Source organism: Malurus melanocephalus, unplaced genomic scaffold (assembly GCF_030028575.1).
Source record: "Malurus melanocephalus ecotype Western Australia unplaced genomic scaffold, MMel_1.1 scaffold_240, whole genome shotgun sequence".
In the NCBI taxonomy this organism is placed as follows: Eukaryota; Metazoa; Chordata; class Aves; order Passeriformes; family Maluridae; genus Malurus; species Malurus melanocephalus.
This window is the reverse complement of record NW_026623472.1, coordinates 118045-141989: the sequence shown is the minus strand read 5'-3', so window position 1 is coordinate 141989 and position 23945 is coordinate 118045. Positions and strand designations below refer to the sequence as shown.

The 23945-nt window shown below is 37.0% G+C and overlaps 1 protein-coding gene across 1 annotated transcript in view; it reads left to right on the top strand.

The window, feature by feature from the left end:
* Window positions 1-6: 6 nt before the first annotated feature.
* The window catches only part of TM9SF3 (transmembrane 9 superfamily member 3), a 40940-nt gene continuing 17001 nt past the window's right edge, over window positions 7-23945 (top strand). Inside the window, exons 1-8 of the mRNA XM_057375133.1 lie at window positions 7-60; window positions 8149-8344; window positions 14110-14232; window positions 16083-16243; window positions 18242-18319; window positions 19229-19360; window positions 19893-20059; window positions 22463-22557. Of these exons, the coding sequence (XP_057231116.1) occupies window positions 8179-8344; window positions 14110-14232; window positions 16083-16243; window positions 18242-18319; window positions 19229-19360; window positions 19893-20059; window positions 22463-22557 (922 nt within the window). The 5' untranslated portion in view covers window positions 7-60; window positions 8149-8178. The remainder of the gene's footprint in view (window positions 61-8148; window positions 8345-14109; window positions 14233-16082; window positions 16244-18241; window positions 18320-19228; window positions 19361-19892; window positions 20060-22462; window positions 22558-23945) is intronic.

Here is a 23945-nt window from a genome sequence, read left to right as displayed (position 1 = left end):
CTCCTGCTGCTCCTGCCGCTTCTGCCGCTGCGCGCCCGCGCCGACGAGCACGAGCACACGGTGAGGCGGCGCCCGGCTTCCCCGGGAACGGCGCTCGGGCCGCGGCCCCGGTGGCGCGGAGAGCGCGGTTCGGTGGGCGGGAGGGACGGGGAGCGTCGGGCCGCGGCCTCGGGRGGAGCGGGCGGCTCCCGCCCCGCGGGGCTCCCTCCGCGCCTGCTCCGCTGCTCGGGCTGTTCTGGACGCGCGGGCCGGAGTCGGGCCCCGCGCTCCGGTTCGGCGTGAGGGGAACACTGGGACGCTCGGGGCAGGGCCGCCGGGTTCCTSTGATCCGGTTTGCACATCCTTGTGCGGCCGGGCGCGGTGTCCCACCTTTTCCTGGAGCAGATAAACGCCCCGGCAGGTACGCGTGCTTTGTTTGGAGAGCGCTGTTTGCTCTGCCCTCTGCTTGGGAGGATGTTTGTTCTTGCCTAACAGCACAAGTCCGAGCCGGAGCGCGATCGTGACAGCCCCGCGGGACAGCCGGGATGACAGCTCGCCTCGGGGAGAGYCAGGGATATTGAGGGAATGGGGAGTGAGAGCAGGGCGGGGACATTGCCATGGACCTCCAAGGAAAATGGGTGCATAACATACATGATTGGAGTGCTTGCTGTTGGCGCAGAGAGTAGTTTTTCTAAAGTGCGTGCAGTATTACCCCAAAAGACAATCTAGAAAGTAAATACCAGTGCTTCATCCCTTTGTGATTTTACATCAGAATGTAGTTTCCCATGTTTGTCAGTGTGAGAAGGTGGAAGTTTGTGCAAGAGGCTRAGATGTGATTTTGGAATGAGACCTCCCTGAAAACCATCTCTGTTTCCTGCAAAGTGGAGTGGGTTAGAACGTGGATGTGATTAAGCACCGGGTCTGCCTGGCTGTCAGGACTTTCTATGCTYTTGGCTGGTAAACACTTGCTGAGTTTCTTAACATAGTTTTCTCTAGGTCAGGTGTAGTATGCTTACCTAGTGTTCTTTCTTGATAAAACCGATAAATAGTACTGATAGGTTTTGTGCAAGTGGTAGATAATTCCTTGCAGTTTTGAGGACTTTAAAACTGGTTAGGATTGTGTTTATTTTTTAAAAAGGGAAAGGGATTTATTGGTGCTGCAGTTAATGACAAAGAAGTTAATYTAATACTAAGTACTTTTAAGGAGCACATATTCTTTGAACTAATTTAGATCCCAGTTTTGTTGCTGAACCAGTGCTTTAGAGTTAGGCTTCTGCTGAGGTGGGATGGTTTTCAGCGTAGTACTCTGTTTATTTTAAGGGCTGGTTGACTTGAGGGATTAGTCATTATTAAATTAATATTGTAATTTTCTAGGGAAAAAAAATAAAAAGCTGTCATTGAATTTATTAGGTTTTGAGCTTTCCTTTCAAAAGTGATTTCTGATGTTTTTTAGGTTTTTTGAATGATTACCTAAACAATAACCAATGGAAATCACAAATTCTTTTTAAAGGCTTGTCATTTTTTTCATCTAAACTAGTCAGTTCTGAGGGATTATAACCCTATTTTAGTTCAGTATTCTTGTTCACATGGTGTCCAGTTTATTAGCATCACATGATAGGTTTGGAATAGTTGGTGTAGAAAGACASCTACCTTTTTTTGGAAGGCTGTCTCCTTGCTTAGATATGGAATGGAAGCATTAATAGCATGAATGAAACATGACCAGGGTTTTGTAGTAGTATACTGATTCTGAGATAAAGAATGTGAAGGAAATATTCCTTAAATACTGCATTTTAATTAATTTCAGTTTTAAATATGATTGCAGTTAGAAGATTAATTTTCTTATAATCAAAGTGCTTTATTACATTTTGAAGGYTCTGCTCACTTTTGGAGAAGTGAAAGGGAAATTTAGGATTTGGTAATCTCAAATTAAATTTTCACTGACTTTTAAGACTGAAGACCTGTTGGTAGGAATACACACTTTTATCCTGCCATTTCCTTAGCATGCAGCTCCGTGTGCGCAGGCACTTGGCCCGCCTGGGGGAAGATGTGCTGGTGCATCCTGACACAGTTGACTTTTAGCTGCAGTTGTGCAGGGTGTTGTCAGTGCTGAGCATGCTGCACATACAGAAGTGCTGCCTTAAGCTTTTAATGCTGCTGTAACATGAAATAGTAAGCAATATGTGTGCTGTAATATGTATCTTTGTATTAAYGTATATTGGCTTCTAGTATTTTATATGTCTCCTTTATAATTGTGGACTTCTAAGCAAATATAAAAGGTAATTGTGAGAGGATTCTGCATGAAGCTCTAGGTCTATAAGYACTGTTACTTCTGGATACACAAGATATGGATAGTGTCATTGAATCAACAGTTGTATCTATCTTAAAATAGAATTAGTTTTAAAAATGACATCTGCATTTCTTTGGAGAAAGAACAGTATAAATACAATTATAAGATAAARAATGGGTATTTAAAATCAATAGTAAGTGTAGAGAAATTTTTGGCTCGGTATTTAAAATCTCCTTTGTCAAAAGACAGTACAGCGGCATAATTTCAGACCACAACAGGATTTTTTTTTGAGGAACAAGAGCATAAATACAATTATAAAATAAAGAACCTGGGTATTTAAAATCAATAGTAAGTGACATTTTTTACTTTGGGATTTAAAATCTCCATTGTCAAAAGACAGTACAGCGGCATAACTTCAGACCACAACAGGACAGTTTGTCAGGAACTAACTGAAAACTTGTCTGGTGATTCTTTAACTTATTTTCATGATTCAGAGCATGTGATGTACTTGCTTCTTGCCTGTATTCTAATAATTGCACCATTTTTTGACAGTTGTCCTTTTATTTGTGGAAGTGATAACATCAGTGGGGTACTGGTGGTCTTACCACAATGTATGCTGATCCTGCAGAAACARGGCTGGGGGGCTCCTGCCTGGCCTTTGCTGTCACATCTTCTGTTGCTAGACTTGTTGGAATTGATGATGAAATAGTCAAGCCATAAAACATTCTGAAATATCCTGTGGTTTTTGTTGCAGKGGAATGGTCTAGGGAGTAGGTAGCATTTTAATTTTAACATTGCTTCAGTTTAATTGTCTGTGCTGTGTAAGCATGGAAATATATTAAAAACATTGAAAAATAAACAAAACCTAGCCTTTTGTGTAGCAAAATTCCTAATTTATTATGGTTGAGAAAAGGATTTTTGCTTGACTTACATCCCAATGAAGTATGTTAAAACCCTCAGCATGTAAGGCTTATTTAAAATAGTATGTAAAAATAGGAACTTCGTATAGATTCTAAAAATTGTCAGTTAGTGAAACCCTGTGGAAAATATTTCACTGAATGTAAAATACTTATTTGCATATGAAGTTGTGTGCAGATGAGCAGCTTGACTCCTCTTAGAAATTGTGTTTCCATTTTGAAGAGGTGAAATAAATGTCATGGAAGAAGGACGTGGTGTGCCTGAGCAATCCTGTGCATCTGGGAAGTGTAACAGTAAAAGTACTGCGTGTACAGTAGCTCAGCCTGTGCCATCAGTGCAGTTCTAGCCATATCTCGGTGAGGCCTACAATCGGAGAGAAATGGAGAAGTCTTACTAGAAATAGCCTGCTTTGTCCAAAGGAAAGCATGAGGCTGAAATCCACAGTTGAATAGGGTGTGAATGTGAGCTGCAAACACTGAGTGTTATCACAGTGCTTGATAGATAGAGTATCTGCAAGATACTGAGGACTACAAGCCTGGGATATTACTTGCCAGGTTAGTCTTGCTTGCTGCCTCTTTTATTTCTTATCCTGCTTCTMCTTTGTTCTGCCAGTAACAGATAATGTTTGTCTTTTTCTTTTCCCTGAAAGATGTGAATTGTGGAGAGTGCATTTGAGATAAAGGAGTAAAATTGCATACTTTCTGAAAGAAACTGTCTTGATTTGAATTTATTTTGCTGAATCATCACATGAGATCTGGCAGTTGTAATCCTGTTTTTGTCTCCATCTTTTRTTTTGCCAAGTGTTTTCCAGGTTTAAAGAAGAATTTTAACAACCAGACAGTCTCATATCCTTTTCTTCAACCTTTTGTGTATTGACTTAATCTAGCTTTAATTGTTTTGTAGAATGGRTAGTCTTTTTTAGAGTTGCTGTGCTAATTTCTACAGTTGTGCAAAGAGAACATAAAGTTACTTTCTATATCATGAGTGCCCTGTTGGGTAACAGGAAAGAAAGATGCACGTGCTATACTGAAGGTAGTCTCAGTATTGCTATACTTGAATAGTTTTTAAACTGTATAGATGTACAGAAATTGTATTAAGCCTCAAAATGGTGCACACCCCAATTTTTCATGAGTTGTATTACATGGAAGAGGTCCACTCCAGGCCAGGTCAGACTGAGCAGCCAGGGAACTGGAGCGGACCCATCAATATCRGCAACAGGGCAGAGCTGCAGATGGGTTGGCTGTGATTTTAGCTTGCACGGCCCACATCCCTGCAGCCCAGTGCTCTGAACAGGCAGTGTAACCATATTGTGCTGCTTTGGAACATATGTCCCCAGATGTGATGAGGGTTATAGATGATATGTYGATGCACTTGAGGTGCAGGTTGGTCCTCCACCAGCTGGTTGGCAATTRCAGGAAAAAGTTTCTGAAGGTTTAGCACCCTTAAATCAGACTGTAACAGCTATATAGTAGGTAACTTGTGTTGATGCTGACTGAGACTTTTCAGGCTGCATCTGTAAATATGTCATTATCTACTCCATATAGTTACTGAAATTACTGAGCTGTTATTAATCCTAGTGCAGAAAAATATGCAAAGCTTACAGACATTTTTTCATAAATTACAGTAAGTGAAACATGAATAAAATTGTGCTTTGTAGTCTTCTCTCATATGTAGAAGTACTGAGCCATATGATTTGCAGAACCATGACCAAGTTGTTAAATGTTTATGTCTGTGAATATAATTAGGATCTCTGAGCTATATGCAATATATTATCCCTTCATATGAACCAAAATCAGAAGAGCTTGCTGAGATATGCCAGAGTACAGACTGCAGCATCTTACTTGTTGACCTTCTTTGCCTTGTCATTTACTATGTTCATTTTGCCTTATTTTCTCTCTTGTAGTGTGACCTTTTCGCTGAAAGGTGTGTTATATGTAAGGCATCTCAAAACCTATCAGTCCTCATAAACARGTGACAGTACAGTCTCCTACAAGATATTCTAGTGCTTTGTCATTCCTAAATAAGYTTTCCTTTGTGTTGACACTGTTATTTGTTTTAGATGTTTTGATACTATGAAGGCACTAATTAAAAAGAAAAGAAACCAAATAAAAAATCCCCACCAAACTGCCACAAACTTGAACTCTTAATTAAACTGTGTTCTTGCCACCAAATTACCCCACCACTAGGCTAAGAATGTGGCAGGAAAGAATGGCAGGAAAATTCATTTAAAAGTGAAAGCTCATCTTTATAAATGACAATGAGCAAAACCTAACAAATGTAGGGAGAAAAAAAGTCCTTGAGTTTCTAGTAGACAYGACCCCCAAGTTGAAGCTGAAGTTGCTTAAGTTGTTTTGCTTGCTGCAGCACTSTTAATTTGGGGAGGCAACAAGGAGCACCTGATAGCAAAGGGYTGTGATTAAGGATTGCTTTGAGTGAGGTGTAGCCTGAGCTGGCTGAGGTACTGTGTTTGTTTATGTAGCAGTCCTGTACAGATTTMTCTTGTGCATTTCTGGGATAGTTGTGAGAAAGTAATAAATGCAGACTGAATTCTTGGCTTATGTTTTATCTGGCCCCTTTTCTCTCTAGAGCAGGCTGATGGCATCTTGGAGTCATTGTGGGAAAAACTTGTAAGCCCTGAGGGACTAAACACCATGTGGATAAGAGACAAGCAAAGACCAGATTTGTTATTGCAGATGTTGTAATTACTAATTAGTTACATTAGTAGTTCAGAAAAACATAGCAAGATTTTACATATTATTATTAACAGTTCTTAACTGTTATTTTCTGCYTCTTCTGTCACTTCTGGTATAGTTCCAAAAATATGGAGGTTCCAGTTCAGTATGAAGCAGGTCAGAAACAAGCAGTGATCACAAGCAGTGGTCAGTGCTTTCTTTATTCAGGCACTATCAAAAATGAACTCACAGATCTAAGGATATTGTCATATTCTATTACTGAAGGTTGAACAGAGACATAGGTCAACTCACATGTAAGCTGTTTGGTACAGGTTGTGCCAAAGTGGGCTCTTGACAAGTTAAGACCATTTTGAGAAAGGGCTGGAAATATGTTCTGCAGCTGTTAGAGGAAGAAGCAGGAGACATGATAGACATAACAGGCTAGGAAGAGACATGGACCAGCTTGTCCCGTGCTCCCTTGGCAAGAGCTAGAGGCAGATTTGAAGTGCAGATTCCATTATCTGCTTCTGTGGCTGAGAGTGTTGGAACTGTGATTATGCTTTTTTTTTGTTTTCTTTCCCAACTTTCTTTGGAYGGCTGCTGCACTGCTATAACCTTTCTGGCTGCTGGCAGAGAGGAGGAATGTCTGCTTTCTCTTGCTGTGTTGTTTACTTTTTCTTTGAGCCTTTTTTGATACTCTTTACCTGTCAGAAATGTTCTGAAGTATGTGCTCTGCAAAGGTGCAGGTTTGTGAAACCGATAAGTGCTTGGTCTCTGCTGCAGCTCAGAATTAAATTAGTAAGGTATTTCAAGTTTCTAGTTGGAAATCACTCACATAAGAAGCTGAAATGACCCTTGTACATCTTGRTAAACAAAAATGATGAGCCTTTAATTGAGATGGCTTTTTAATTTAAAGGGATTAAATTATTTTCCAAAGCATGTTTGTTTAAATCCTTGCATTTAACTTTTAMATACCTCATCTGAAGAATTTTTTACATTGTGCATGTACCTAATTATTTCTGCATTAACCTCTTGGTATGAGTGTAGTTGTTCAGAATAAGTGAAGAACCTTAATTTGTTAAAAAGGGAGATGCAGAATTGTATTCACTTGTCTTCTATAGTGGAAAAAGTTAGGTCTAATTAACCTTTTACTTTCTTTTCCAAGGTRTTCTGTGTCTGTGTTTTGGTCTTATAATAGTACTTTATTCTTCTGTACCTAAAAAATATCAGGACCTATACAGTGATTTACTTGGATGTGCATGTAGTTATAAAGTAGGGGGGGTTTTCTGCCTTTTAAGTTTTATTACTGTCCCAGTCCCTTCTGTTGAAATTATAGGTGAAGAAGTTGTGTGGGTTGAGAGGCTTTGTGYAGTAATCAGCAAAACTGATACCTCATCCAGATGCATACAGATATAATCCAACTAATTTTTCTRAATTTGTCCAGTATTTCAATACTGGTAGATTAATGACTTTAAGTACTTTTTTTTGTTGTTTTGAAGTAATAAGGGCTTGAAAAAAATTACTAGCTCCTAGACAAGGARTATGATTTCCTGGCTAACAGTAGTTGTGGAAAGTGAAGAGTGAATGTTCCCAGAAAGAATTTCATGGCAGCCCCAGACTCCTTGCTGTTCTGTTTTTTTCACTGTGAGAATGTTGGAAATGCATCAAAATACAGTTCTGTCTGACTTTGGCTCTTGGTTACTGTAGGTATGCAACAGTTTAATTTTAGTGCTTCCTGTGAGGCATTGTGCTCTTCTGGGAATTTTGAATGCATTTTATACCCTYGCTAAAATGAAAGGGAGCTGCATTTTAGGAAAATACAGTATATCTGTCAATATGTGTAGATTGCCTGACTTCTTTGCTAAGATCTTGTTTAACAAGGCATTCATTTGGTGTTTCCATTCTTTCAGTGGAGATAAGCWGAGTTTTGCTTCTAACTTCTCTGTGTTTTCACAAAATTAGTAAAAGCCTATTCATTTTCAATACTTCTGCTTTTTTCACTTCCGCTCACTGCATCTTCTACTTCTCTCTGAAATCCCCCTCATCTGATACTTCACTGATAGGCTTTAAGAAACTGTGTGATCAACTAGTCATTTTTTTTGGTAAGAAAACAGACTGAACATTTTACCCTAGAATCCCCGTCATGCAGAAGACAAAAATGCTCAGCTGTCTTTGAATGTAACTGTTGCCTGTGATTGAATAATCCTGCCCTGCTAGTTAATATGAATGAGAGCTTGTGAACCTTTTTATTCTGCTTGGCTTCTCATTTAACTCAATAACTTTATCTTTCAGTACCAAGATAAAGAGGAAGTTGTTCTATGGATGAATACTGTAGGACCCTACCACAATCGCCAAGAAACATACAAATACTTCTCTCTCCCATTCTGTGTGGGATCAAAAAAAAGCATCGGCCATTACCATGAAACCCTAGGGGAAGCACTTCAAGGAGTTGAATTGGAATTTAGTGGTCTTGACATCAAATTCAAAGGTAAGTGATTCAAAGTACATTTAATCACTAAAAAAAATACATGAATCCTTCAAACTTGATCTTTTAATGAGAAGAACTGGAATTTTATTGCTGCTGGCAACTGAGTGCATTTTGTGTTGTTGTGTGGTACACCCTGCAAGGTTGTGTACTGCCACTGGCTTTTGAGTTTACAGTTAAGTTTCCATCTGTGTGCCCTTGAAGGAATRTGCTTGCAGCAGATACGTGCTTCTGAAGTAACTGATATAATTTTGCAAAGTAAAACTAAGCTTTCTGGATATGAAAGTTTACATATTTACTGGAATTCATATTCTGCAATTATCAGTTCTGAAGATGTAATTTTTTCCTGTAATTTTGAATACTTGCAAGCTCACTGCAGTTGCAAAGGATTAGCAAGGGCTCATCATCTCAAAGTTCTTCCTCAACACAAAGTTGATGATCATATCCTTCTGGTTACAGTCTAGTTTAAAATAACTTTTACAAATGCCTTTACAGTATTGTTTCTAACTCATCATATGCCAGTCAGGATGGAGTAGAATGAAGATGGTCTGRTTTTTTTTCCTGTTGTTTCCTGTCATCATCATTTTGCCATGCTGTTCCAGAGAAGACATTTAACTTTGATTGCGAATACATTTCTTTGTATTAAGGCCCGAGTCTTCTATTTCATAATTCCTCTGTGTGTGTCCTTTCAGATACTTGTAGCTAGTACTTCCAGAGCTTCAAATAATGACAGATAGAATTTTAACGTTTATGTATTTAATTCGTGTTTCTGTGTCTTTTTCCTCAAAACACTGCACGTTGTTGCATCATAAGTGCTTAACTGGATGGAGAACTTAAGCATAGTATCTCTTGTCTAAGCATTTACAATCAGATGGGATTTAATTTCTCTAAGCTGTAAAAGTTTTTATCCAAAACTGGACATGCGCAAAATAAGAGACCTAATAATGTTTCTGCTAGCAGTAGGATAAGTGAAATAAAAGACTTTTAGAAAGTTTGCCGATGCCTTAAATTCTCCATAATTCTTTGATTTGCATAGAGGATAGCATTGCCTCATTAAAGAAGCTTGGAGTTCCTTTTTAAGAAAGAAGCAGTACCTGCACAAACACTGGAAAACAGTCCTTCTACTGGTCTGTAATACCTGTAGTGTGCTGAAGATTTTACTCAATGTGGGAGAAATCGTTTTCTTGTCAAACCTCATAGAAAGTGCTCAGAAACACGAAATGGAAAGAACAGTGAACGCAASTGGCAGCAATTCAGCCCAATGGTGAAGATTAATCAAAACTTCTGTTATCAGAGTGTGATAAATATTTGTTTGTACAACCAGTTAGATGTGTAGTTTTTACTTCCTTTAAGTACCCCAGCTTTACAAGAGATTCTTKTATTCCTCTGACAAATATATTCTCTAGGTGGAGCACCGAATTGAAAAGACTAGAAGGTCTGTGAGTTGGTGTTTGCTGCTGTGATATAGCCAATGCATAAATTTAAAATAATTTAATTATCATTATTAACACCTTGGAGCTTAGTATAGATTGGTAATCTGTAATGGATCTGCCGTGAATTTAACTCCCAGCCAAAGTAGCTGCAGGTCAGATGTTTTCTGTAAAGCAGATGGTACTTGGTAACTGGTTGATTGTAAGTATGTGTACATGATCTCTGAAGTTGTACATGTACATTCGTAGTGTTTCCCCTTGCAGTCTGTGTCTCCTGGATAAAAGATGAAGACAAGAATCTCTTTGCTGTTAACTGTCATCCAACAACTTCTGCATCAGGAGCTGTTTTAGTATTTCTTGCAGTGGTCCATGAAGTGAAATCTGAATGGGAGTCAACTCTATTTTACTATCCTTAATCTGCTGTTAAAAGTATTAAAATACTCTGTTTTCCAAATTTCAGAGTAACAAGTATAAATTAATTGTAACCGTTCTTATTAGTATTCAATATGAAATTATGTAAAATTTGTGTAATCTAAATCCCCTTGATATACCGTTTTTTAAAATAAAGAAATAGAGCAGAAGATTGCAATGTGAAATTCATTTTTTAGAGGATTAAAAGCTGTCAAAAACCCAGTACAATTTGGGTCCAATTTATTTTTGTTGTGAAATGTAGATTTCATATACWTGTCCTTAAAGTTTAGCATTTGTCTAAGAATTAATTTCCAGTTTGGTTGTTGAAATGTGATGGTAGCTCATATTTTGTGTGACATTTTAATGGTAGACCTTGTTCTTTGCTGAAGTGGTGATCGCTTTTTTTTTTCTTTTTTTTTTTAGTAATTGTAACTAGATTATATCAGTGAAATAGAAATAATTTTTCTGTTAATGGATAAATTTTATCTCAGTGTGATTGATATATGTTTCACCTGTGCACCAGTGGTCCAGAAGTTGCTGCAGTTAAATTGAAACAGGGTGTTTCTGTGGGTGGTTTGGTTTTTTGGTTGGTTTTTGTTTTCCTTTTTCTTTTTTTAACAGCTAGAGACTTGCTTCGGTACCAGTAGATTAGTATGTTCTTAAGTAAAAGATACAGTTTCAAGGAGTGTTGAGTATCRAAAATCTGCAGCTAAAATAATTAAGTAATAAACCAGAACAGATTTTCTTCATGAATATGTGAACCTTATCTAAGTTCTGAGTTAAAAGGCATCTGTGCTTTATGTGTGTTTGGCATTATGGCAAGGTTAACAGTTGCAGGCATTCCTTTTATAAATTGAGTAGTGTATGAGTTTACAAAATTAAATTAGATTTGAACTTTATACTTTTATTTTTTTATCCTCTCAAGTGAGTAAAGGGGAAATAGATTTGTTCTAATAAATTAGCCTCTGCAATAAAAAGCAATTCCCTTCTCTGCACTGTTTGACTGGACAGCATAGCAAGTAAGTGTGAAGCTACATGTTGTTCATCRTATTCAAAGAATTATTTAGGCTGCAGCTGTTATTAACTTAAATATTAAACYGAGTAAGTAAAACTGGCAGTTGAATCTGTAGGCATTGCCTGTATTTTTTTACCTAGAACAAAAAAGTTACGATTCTGCAAAAATGTGCRCTTCTGAGAGTGAAGGTTTCCACGAATTCTTATAGTGATGACTGGGGGGCGTAAATCTACAGTGTATTTGAGACTCCATGAAGCAATGTTTCTTGTATGGAAATGTGGCATATGAAAGGATACTGCAATCATACARGATAGCAGGATTTTCCTTCTGTTACATTATGAACAATGTTTTTCTTATACCACAGGTCTCAAATCTGTATCAATATCTGTGTGAAGAAAGTAATGAGTTATACACTTATATTGTATTATAACTTCAAAGTTTTCAGTTGGCTTAATTATCTYGTCAAGCTAAATCTAGGATGATAATGCTTTTTAATTAATATGTCAAGTTCTTTACTCAAGTTTTTGAGTGGCATCCTCTGTTACACCTGAGACCTAGTAAGTTATTAAATGTATTGAACATTAGTATCATAGTGACTTCARTTAGAAAATTTATTTTTCATATTACCTTACAATGCCATTAGAGAAGATGAATTTAAAGAAGAAAAGGATGTTTTAAGAAAATTGAATTTTGCACTTCTTCAGAAATGTTACTAAATGGCCCTATTTCTAATGGCTAGTTCTTTTCCCAAACTTCCTTCTGCAACACCACTAGAATATATGGCAGCTGTTCAGGATGACATTCAGTGTTGTCAGGTATAATGAGGTTTTATGTGCTTTGTATGTTTGAATAAACATTGCTCTGACTGCTCATAGGATTTGAAATCTGACTACACACTTGTTTTTGTGATGTGTCATGCTTTCATGCTTTTACAAAATTTCCTGAATGTGCTACTGACGTTACTGAAGCTTTATTACATAGCAGATATTACCTCTGACATCCCTGATGCAGATACAACACATAATCTGCCTTTAACTTCATACTCCTTGGGTACACAACCAGCCATAACTTGGACAAGAATTCTCTAACATGCGCAAAACCTTAGTTCTGGTAAAGTTGTAAGGAAGTAGACATCAGGTTCCCCAAACACCAAATGCTGTTCTAAGCTTCTTTCATTTAATCATTTAACACAGTGGATTTAWGCTTGACCACCTAATCCTGTCCTGTAACTAAAGAACAGATTCATCTGGTAGTGGCTAGAGAAAGGAGCACTTGTCTTCATTCACTTGTTAGGGGGAGGTGAGGGGAACTCTACTGTGCAGTATGGCTGAGGGTGACATCATACTCCGTATGTGATGTCACACTTGTGTTTTGCAAGAATTGAATGAGATTGTTTCTAATGATTCTGCTGAGGCTTTGTGTATGTGCCCTGGAGCAACTTGTAATGTARTTAATCCAGATTTGATTGTATCTCTGTGATGTCTTCTGGTATTCTGAATGCTGGGAGTAAGATCTGTAAGAACAGGTGRAGACAGGTTTTCTGGTGGCACACTGATATTTGCAGCCTGGTGTCAATGTAGTCATTTCACTTCAAAATATATTTCAGAGTTTGGGTTTTTTTAACAGGAGCAAGCCCTACTGTTTATATCCTAAAGCATTATATGCTGTATGGCTCATTTCAGTTACAAAACAAACAAACAAAGAAGTGGCAAATTCCAGCAATCTGAAAGCCCATGGAGTAATTTGGAGTAGGTTACAGTCTACTACCTAATTTGTCTTGGTTATTAAATGCAAACAAAAGCTTCTGTATTCAGACTATAAAATGGGAAAGATCTCTAAAAAGAGCACTTGTAATTCATGTGATTTTTATTTTATTGGTAGCTCTTGTTCCTCTCCCTGTGGTGTCCTTTGGCTGTGCTGGTACCACTGTGAACCAGAGTCACCTAAAGCCAGCCTGGCCCCTATAACACTTCTCCAAAACAGACATCTTGCTTTGGTGCTGTGAAATGCTTTATTTAATAGCCTCTATCAATTTTTCTTTTACCTGTATTTTAATTCATGGCATATTTTCATTTGACTTGTGTGTTGAACAATCCTTTTGAGTAAAAAATGTATTAGAAAGATTAGAAAATCCTTTATTTCAATATAGTATGACAGTGAAGTGTCAAATATTTTGAAAAGAATCCCTACTTAGCAACAAATCCAGAAAATAATGATTCTGGGGTTTTTGGGTTGGCTTTTTTTTTTCCTTTTAATTAATGTCAAGACAACTTAAAAATCTGTTAAAATGAAAAAATGCCAAGCACAGAGGCATTTTTTGGGTTGGGAGAAATATAGTCCRAAAAGTATAGGATCTAGCTCAGTAGAAGCATAAGTGAAAATTGGAATTTTTAAGTCTTTTTCAGCTTAGTTGGTGCYAACTTTAGTGGGTTCCCACTCTTGGATGTACCAGTACGGGGCCAGAAAATGTTGTCCATGCTCTGAAAGTCTCGTACCTTTGTTGACTTGAATGCTTTTGCAATAAAACAGGCTGATTATACTAAAATCGAGGGATAATGTTGTCAACAGTTTTAGGTATTTGTTAATAGTTTCAGACCTCTTGTTCAAGAGGTCTCATGATCTGTTCAGGTAAATTTGCCATCAGCTTTTGTACCTTAATTTAGTCGGGTGAAGTAGCAAAAAAAWACTTTCCTTATCCAGTATGTGGGAAGCTTCTGCAGGGGAGAAGTGTAGATTTCTGAGAACAATTGTGTATTTGTTTTGAATGGTTCCTTTTTAAGTATTCTGTTTTGTTACCTACTTGAGGATAGCCAAGAGGGCWTGGAGATTTGCAATGTCTCTTCCTCCATTTGCTTGGCTTGCTTTGAGCCAGCTCATTAATAAATCTTTAACTGTGCTTAAATTKTTTGCAGATGATGTAATGCAGACTACTTACTGTGAAGTTGACTTGGACAAGGGAAGAAGAGATGCGTTTGTGTATGCTATCAAAAATCACTATTGGTACCAGATGTATATTGATGACTTGCCAATATGGGGTGAGTGATATTATGCATTAATAACTGGATTACACCTACTCAAGTCCTGTGCTAATGGGTTTCATGGAGTCAAGTAACGACTAAACTTCATTAAAATAATTGCACAAGAGTATAAAACTTAYATGCCAATCAAATTCACAAGAATAYGAAACAAAGTAATAGAGGACACAGTCTTATGCTGCACCAGGGCARTGCCAGGTTTAACATTGGGAGGAATTTCTTCACAGAAAGGGTGATTAGGCACTGGAATGGGCTGCCCAGGGAGAGGTGGTGSAGTCACCATCCTTGGAGGTGTTTAAGGAAAGAGTGAATATGACACTCAGTGCCATGGTCTAGGTGACAAGGTGGTATTAGGTCATAGGTTGGACTCAGTGATCTCAGAGGTCTTTTCCAACCTAGTGAATTCTGCATGAAATAAATTGAAGGATTATTGCATTGAMAGAACAGGATGGCTATACTAGTGAATTACAAAAACAGTGGAAAGCTGTTTCTCAATCACTGATTTAATAACAGTAAGTTCTTAAATTTGTTCAAGTGTTCAAGTGAGTGCTAATTAGATAGGTTGCACATAAGGTCCATGTTATTGTGATCACGAATAACAAGTTCCATAAAATTATTTCAGAATTTAAACTTTRTTTTGCTTCTTTATTACTAATGCAAAATCTGTTCAGTTGACTTATGGTAATTTATTGTCTGTTACCAGTGTTGCTTGTGTAGTGTGTGTTTATATGGAGTTTTGTTTYACTTGTTCCTTTACAGTTCTCAAAATTTCTCTTGCTGAGTATTATTAATCTGGGTTTATAAGTGCTTATGTCTTGAATAAAAATGTGTGTATCTTTATTGCCATTATCTCCTAAGGGCCCTGTGTTTTGTTGCTCCCTCATAACCTGTGATCATACATCTAGCAAAGAGTGCTCTGAGATTGCACTATGCACTGATAGTCAACCAAGCTCCCCAAGGCCTGATCTTCCTGTTGTAGATATAAACTGTATGTGATCTTTGATCTTGACATCAAAGGTGACACTTGCAGCGTGTGACTGGTTGACTCTTAGACTTTTTCCCCCAGCACAGTGCAGTCTCTGGAATTCTTCTGTAGTAGATGAGACATTTTGCGCTAACTTACTGAAAATGAARAGCTTAATCATAGAACGATTTGGATGGTTTGAGTTGGAAGGGAACATAAAGATGTCTCGTTCCAACCCCACTGCCCTGAGCAGGGAYRCCTGCCACTAGATCCACTTACACAGAGCTCCCATCCACCTGGCCTTGAACACTTTCAGGGATGGGACATCCACAACTTCTCTGGGCAACCTGTTCTAGTGTCTCAACATCCTCACAGTAACAAATKTCTTCCTAATATAAAACCATATTTTTGRCAAGCATTGGAAACTTGTGTGCAAATGAGAGCAAAAAGCATGTGTTGGGAAGTCAACTAATGAGAATTACAGAGCAAAAGTAAAATTTTTAAGAGGAAGAAAAAGAAATTAATAGAAATTAGAGAGGTCTTGCTAAGTTCTGTTAAGGAAAATGATTCTGTATTTAGCTAGTTGTTGATCTGGTAAGAACTGCAAATAAAAGTAGAGGCACTGTTGTTGGGTCTTCTGCAATATTTGTAGCTGCATGCATTTTCTTTTAATGCCATTGCAAAATGCTTCATGGAGAGACCTGTGRATTGAAATCTGAGTCCAGGTGTTAGAAGTAAAACAAAGCACATAAGGTCTTCTGTGTTCTCTTTATATATGTTGCTTTTTTAGCTGGCAAAACTTTCATAATGCATATTTTTAAAATATGAATGCAAAATATCTGAAAAGAACTCCTGTAATAGGTGCTTACACTTGTTTCCTATGCAGGGATCGTTGGAGAGGCAGATGAAAATGGAGAAGATTATTACCTTTGGACTTACAAAAAACTTGAAATTGGTTTTAATGGAAATAGAATTGTAGATGTCAATCTGACCAGTGAAGGAAAGGTGAAATTGGTACCAAACACAAAAATCCAGATGTCATATTCAGTAAGTAATTTGGTGATGTGCCTGTAATAAAAAATTCTATGTGGCGAATAGCTCAAAAATAGGTACTTATGTACTACAATATGCGCTGATAAAGTTGGGCTATATTAGAGGAAGATGCATCTTCACACCTTCAAATATTTTGTTCCAGTGCTGAWAAACCTTGATAGATTTATTTATGACAAATGTAAGATTATGATTTTTGAAGCACACCAAACAAACTAGCTTCTGTAATGTGCAGAAAAGTGTTCTGCTGGGAAAGAAAGATACCCTGGTAGGATAGGGATTAGAAATATGGAGAACCCTCGAGTAGGTGCACATTGTGTTCATGTTTGGACTTCTGGCATTTGCATCRTAGAACCATTGGACTGGATTCTGAGCAAGGATAGGAATCCACTCCAAGCCTGTATGCTTTGCAAGCAGTTAATATCAAAATGTACTTCGTTTCACATTTCCAGTAGAGACTTCTAACTTACATAACATGATTAATAAGGTTTTAAGTTTCTTTTAGGATGTTGTTTCAGAGGATATTCTTGCCACAGTTGTATTTGTCTTGTGCTGAATAAGTTGTACAGTTTGAAGTGTAGCTAATAAGTTGTATAGTTAGAAGTGTAGATTTTGTGTGTGCTCTTTAGAATTACATTTAATCAAATCTCCCTATTTATACTGCAAAATTCATAGCAGAATTGCAAAATTTGCTGTTTCAAATTCTGCCAGCATTGTGAAGTCCATTTGCTCGGAATTTTAAGTTGGACAGCACTGAGTAGCAGCCAGTAATGAAAATKATATTAGATAATCCCTTAAAATACTTTTTAGTGTACAAAGCTGAGGACTTTTCTATCCAATTCTATTGGCACCACTGGGCAATTGCTGGGCTGGCCTGTATGTGGTATTTAATTCACAGATTGTCTCTGGTGGATTTGTACTAAGCTGTGTTTCATAGTGGCAGATGCTCTATAATGAGAAAGGTATCTGCTTAAAACAATTGGAAAGCTATTAATGTTTTGAGCTGCTAATCTTGAACAAGGTTGTAATTTGAACTGAGGAACATTAATATCAAACCTCAAAGTAAGTAGTACTGGAGTCTTGAGGTTTTTACTATGTCTCAGGATTGTGGTGAGTGATTGGGGTATTCAGTSTACATTTATATGCTTTTTCACTCAGTAAGAGAACAGCTTTTGGAAAGGATAGTTTCTTCTTTCTTGTACCTAGATATATACAAGAGAGCTGCATTTATTTCAGTATCGCTAAAAATCCTGATCTTTTTAGATTTTGGCATGCTTTTGAAAAAGATTTTTGGTTAGGCTTGCATTTARTTTCTAAAATAGTTTTAATTTTTAAATGCAGTCTTGCAAAAATTCTCAAAAATACTTTGTGCTACCATATTAACACCACATAGTTCATTAATACAGTTACATTTTCCAAATCCAAAGCAGTCCCCTGGATAGCTGGTGGAGAACTGAGAGCAAGAATATGCTCTTACCCCATGACAGTATGTTCATAAACACATACTTTTCCAGCTGGTTGCAGAGTTACTTATTGGCAATTTAAGTGTCTAGGTTCTTATATATATATATACACATACACATATATATACACATATATATACACATATATATACACATATATATACACATATATATACACATATATATACATATATATATATAAGGTTTGTTGTATTTGACAACTGCAAGTTTTTATGTTGGTTAGCCTCAGAGAGACAGGGAGAAGTGAGGCAGTGGAAGACTGATTCTTCCTTGCTCTTAAACAGAGGCATGGACAAGATTAGACCCAGGAGGCGAGGTGGCTAATACTCATTCTATGCCTGACCTGTAGAGGCCAGTCTTTAAGAACATAATTCCATTATTTTTGCCAAAACATATTCATATTGAAGAAAACATCAAAAGTGGATGATTTTTAATATGTGTTCTGGATTTCTGCATGTATAGCTAAACGTACTGTAAAGAGCTTTTCTAAGATAAACTTTTCTCTCTTTAGGTGAAATGGAAGAAATCAGATGTGAAGTTTGAAGACCGATTTGACAAGTATCTTGACCCATCTTTTTTTCAGCACAGAGTATGTATTCTTCTAAGACAAARTATCCCTTTAAAATGATTGCTTTAGTTTAGATGTTACACAGTTTTTTCATCACATCTCTGAATTTTTGGATGTTCCAGGTGTTCTGGGATGATAAAACAGGGAGTTCTAGGACTGTTTTTTAAGTGATAGTGTTGCTCCTAAAACAGGATGGCTCCAGTTTTTTGGCAGGCTTACTAAATATGCAGACATGGTTCAAGCTTGCAAAAAATACAGGGCAGTTCAAGAAAACACATTCAGATGATCAGAAGTAATGAAGCCTCAGGGMCAGAACTGTGCAATGGTGTAAGCTGAATAAGTGTAGTTGGCCATGGGAATACTTCTTTCTGAAGTGAATGCAAAGCAAAAAGCATTAGCCTAAACCAGTTGATCTTATCAGTTRTGTTTAAATCTGTGGTTGTAATCTCCTTAAGGGTTGTGTGCTGAGCTGTGCTACTTTCTGAAAGTAGAKATTTTGCATTCTGTTTGGAGCTCASTGAAAACCAGAAGGATATGCTTTTGACARGAAAAATAATACTGCTGCACATTCTGATCCTGTGCAAAGCAATAGTTTCTTTGGCTTTTTGACTGTGGGTGCCTCTTTTGCTACTTAAACGTCTTCTCTCAGAAGGCAGCAGTACAATGTGTTGCCTTTTGTTTACCAGCAGAGCATGCCAGTTGTTCAGACTTTGCTGCTGCTTAAGTAAGTTGTGATAACTTTGTCATGAGCAAGGCTGGCTCTTTAAAAAGTTTTATGTATGGTATTGCACAGGCCAGTTTTAGTGTCACTTTCTGAAAATATAGTGTTAGTGGTGACAAGCTTCCTTKTAGGCAACAATTTATCCTTCTTGGAACAATCTGAAACACATTTACAGTTCTAAACCTTATGGATATGTTTTCTTTTTGTAGATTCACTGGTTTTCGATTTTCAATTCTTTTATGATGGTGATCTTTCTAGTTGGCCTAGTGTCTATGATATTAATGAGAACTTTGCGAAAAGATTATGCAAGATACAGCAAGGAGGAAGAAATGGATGATATGGTAAGATCTTCATTCCCACGTTARAAGCTCTTTTTTTAAGGCTTATTGTTTTCTTGTCATACATTCATTGTGTTAGCAGCTCTGAATGGCTTTCTTTAATTAGACAGAAAATTGCCTTCTGTGTGTCTTGAAAGTGTTACTGGTTTTCTTTATAACATGCCTCTAGATTGCAACCCAAAAAACGCTCTGTAGTCACTGTGTTAATGTTCATATCCAACCTTAGGATAAACTAAGTCAGTTCTGAATTTGTAATAGAGGCTTGGTGTACTCCTAAGCACCTCAGAGGATTTAGGGAGAGGGAGAGATTCTGATCGATTTTATTGTGTGATACATTCATGTAGTAATTTGTTGTTGCCTTCCATAAGCATCTGAAAAGTTAACTTTTCTCTCAGATCTAATGCATTCAGAAGAGAWGACACAGTTGCATTTGAAGTTGCTTTATTAAATCAGACCTTTCATTTGTATCTAGCTTGTGTGTTTGTCTTTAATTGTCATGACTAGACTTAAAATTTGTTGTTGTTGTTGTTCCCAGGACAGAGATCTAGGTGATGAGTATGGGTGGAAGCAGGTCCATGGAGATGTGTTTAGACCATCCAGTCATCCTCTAATATTTTCATCGCTTATTGGTTCTGGCTGTCAAATTTTTGCTGTGTCTCTTATAGTCATTGTTGTTGCAATGATAGAAGATTTATACACAGAGTAAGTATAATTGTGTCATGTCTTCCATATATAAATGTTTAAGTAAACAAAATACTTACAAAAATTAACGTTTTAACTGGCCTGAAAAAAGTATTTGCAAGTCTTTAATCGTACTCTGTAGATCAGATGTAGTATTAAGAAGTGCACTTTTAATTTGTAATGAAGCTTTGTCCTGCTGTTATCACTGTTATCTCGTGAGTCAGTCTCCTCTGACTTTCCCTTTTAGTGCTTGCTTTTTGAATGATTTATTAGTAAACTAGTTTTTTGTTCTTCAGAATCACAAGTAGATAATATGGGAAATATATGTTAAAAGGTCCATATTTTACTCCTGGTTTAATCCAGAGTGACAGGGTGTTACTGTATTTCTGGCCCTGTTTCCCCACCGTGTCTGTAAGGACTSAAGCAGGAGTGTGCTCTGTTGTGAATTGTTCTGTTTTCTGCTGATAAGTCAGTATTAAGTCAGTCTTACAAGTCTGCTTAGGAATGAAGATGTAATTCCTTAAGTTCTTTTGAACACATAGTGCTCAGCCTGTGTTGATGAAAAATTCCCAGCAGCAGGTRGGCTGTGGTCCTGACTGGAGAGAATTAATTTAAAGCAAAGAAATGATACTCAAGTTTAAATGTAACACACGCTTGTAGTTCACCTGTTTTCTTCCTTTACCTCTTAATCTGATTGAGGTTTTCGGGTTACTTGCTGGATTTCATCTGTCTCTGTAGTGATGATATTGGAGAAAATTATTGGCTTGTGTTTTGTTTTGTTTTTTTTTTTGCTTTTTTACAAGTGCGTTGTTTTAAGCAATGACTAAACCTTCACCTGTGAATATTACCTGTAACTTAATTKTAACAAGTTGTAGTACTTCTGATGTGCCACTAGAGAGAACTGTTGCTTTTGAATTTAGCGGCCTTTTAATGGTGTGTTTAAAAAGCCACTCTGTAGTAGCAGACTCTGGACATATTTTCATTTTTCATAGGTGTTATTCCCTTCCTAGTGCCCCATGGTTATATTTCTAGATAGGCATACATATGCACTTTTAATTGTGCAGCATGTCAGCCCTTCAGAGGACAAAATGAAAGCATTTCAGAATGTATGTGCCCTGTAGGGAAGCTGTAAGTTAGTAATGACAATTACAGAACGTGTCAGAACAGTATTTTTTTAAAAGGTRTGTGTGCTTAGTCTTTTATTGCAATAGGCCTTTCTATCACTTTCAAAGGGAATTTAATTCTGGGTGTGTAGTGGATCAATTGGCCAAATCTGGTGCAGACAATTCTTATGTTTAAGACATTTCTAAAAAGTCTGGTGTTTTTACTAGCAGCCTAGATTTATACAGTGGCAGTGCCATTTCAGGCTGTGCCTGCTCCTGGGGGATTTTCATGTGTTTCTAAATTGTCTTAAGTTACAAGAAGTTTTTAAGAAACAAATGTTAGYCAAACAGTTCTTTAGTGTGTGTGAGCAGCGGGTAAATTTGCTTTGGTCATACAGTCAGGAAAGCCYGAGTGCTAAAGATTGCTTCTTTGAGTGCATCAGGCATCCAGGAATGGTTATTCAAAAACTGAAATTGCAGTAACTAGAATCTCTCAGAGCAACTAATTTGAAGAAAGTATAGTAAGCTGGCTGAAAACCTACTGCTATTTGCTGCTCGGGAATAGCAGAGGGATGTGGGGGAACAACTCTATTAATGAATAACATTTATATCTTCCTATTCTTAGACATAATTTTTAAAAATGTATCTGGAAATGGCTTCTTTGATTTAAAATTATTAATTTTGCCTGTTAATTTTCAGAAAAATTATGCCAAAATTAGTAGCCCAACATTTAATGGGATGACATTTAAAAATTACTAAGCTCTTCTGATTACACTACTTGATGCTGATTTGTGACTTCATTATAGTATTTATAGTTTCTGAATCTAATTTTCTGCAAGATGAACACTTTCGATTTTAAAAGTTAATTTCTGAGGGATGGCATTATTCACAATCTTAGTGTATTTTTGTTAATACTGGCCTTTTGACATCRTATCTGCAGCTGAATCTTACACTTAATGTACTATGTAAATAGTTATTTATGCACAAAGTACATACATCCAAATGTCAKAATGTATTTATCAGAGGTGAGATTCTTTAGTGAAAATAAATGCATGTTAGAAAAGAATGTGGTRTGTCAAAAATCTTTTTGCCGCATTGAATTAGACTTGGCCAAAAGTTTTGTATACAAACAGTTCTCATTCCTATGCAGATTTTAAGCACTTTTAAACACTTTTAAACTTATGCACAGTTTAAGCACTTTTAAAYTTTTGTAATTTTTGTAAAATATTAAATAACTGCTTCTGCTGAAAATGCAGTAACTTTTTTGCTCTTRTCATGTTTGGTTTTGTATTTAATTTACCAAAAACATCCCTTTTTGTAGGAGAGGATCAATGCTTAGTACAGCTATATTTGTTTATGCTGCAACATCGCCGGTGAATGGATATTTTGGAGGAAGCCTTTATGCTAGACAAGGAGGTAAATTGTTTCCATGTTTCAGCATTTTCATTGCATTGTTAAATGGAGAAGTTACTGTTTTCTGATTTGCACCGATATAGAAATGTCCTCATGGAGTTAGGTCATTCAGATGGAGTCCATTGAATTCTTAATGAACAGAGAATATTTTGAGCATATTTAACTTCCATATTATCTATTCAGTCAGTATTGGCTACACTTTCTAAAAAAGTAACAAGCTCTTAATTTAAAAGAGCTAAAGAACTGTTAACAGTTTTAACTTCTGAATTGCATGTTGTATACAGTTTTTTTGGCTCATGACATCCAGAGTATAATAGCCTCTCCCTTTTGTGTAATATGTTAAACAGCTCGTGTCATCTCCAGATGACTCCTACATGGCCCTCTTCTGTGCATACTAGGGGGGTTATGATAAGATAACACAAAAAGGATCAGTATATTTACTAGACCATTAAAGAAGCTTGTTCTACTTTCTAGCACATGCTCTACTTTATACTTAGCAAATCAAAATGAGCATTAGTAGAGAGCAGAAGCCAAATAAAATTGACAGAAGATTTGAACAGGCTGTCTTCAAATGCTTCCCACTATGCCTCTGAGTTATGACCAATTAGATTCTTGCAGTCCACTAGCTTCATCCATTCCCTATCCTGCAGTAAAAAAATAATCAATGTCTATTATCTTCTGGAGTGCTTAGAAAAAATAATCCCAGTAAATTCACAGAAGAAAATTTGCATCTTTTTAGCAGGATACACCTGATAGTGTTCAGTTTCAACTGCATTTTGAGTTTGGAGGTTAGAAGTGTCTTTTCATGTGGCTTGTTTATAAACCTAGCAATTTGTACAAAAACAGATGCAGGTAGAGAATGGTTGTAGTGCTGAAAGGTACCATGYTCTGTATTTGAGCCAGATTGGCTTTTTTTTTTAAACAGATCAGATGTATCAAACTGGGAAATGCTGTTTATGTTGGCTCATGGTGAAAATACATATGATGGTCTTGAAAAAAACCCACCTTTTTAAACTGTTTTTATTTACTATATGTTAATGTCATGGTGTRTAGATACAGACAGCATTTAAGAGCACAGAAATGGGTATACAGATAGGGAAAATTGTTAAGGTATTGCAAAAGAGGGTTTCTTTGAGCTCCTCAGGGAGCTCTAAACTCAGTAATAACTGTTAATGAGTGTTACTGTTCCCTTGATGCTTGGAGTTTAGAAATCTCTTTCTTTCTRTCTTTTCTGCTGTTGAAGATGTCAAGAGTCCAGTTTTCTGTATATTAAAYGCTGTGTCATTTTGCTTTATACCAGGGATAGCCAGTTCCTTAATGCATGGTGAATGTGTGTAATGAGCTTGGGTGGATCAAGCCAACCCAGAGCAGGTGCTGCCTGGAAGCAGCTC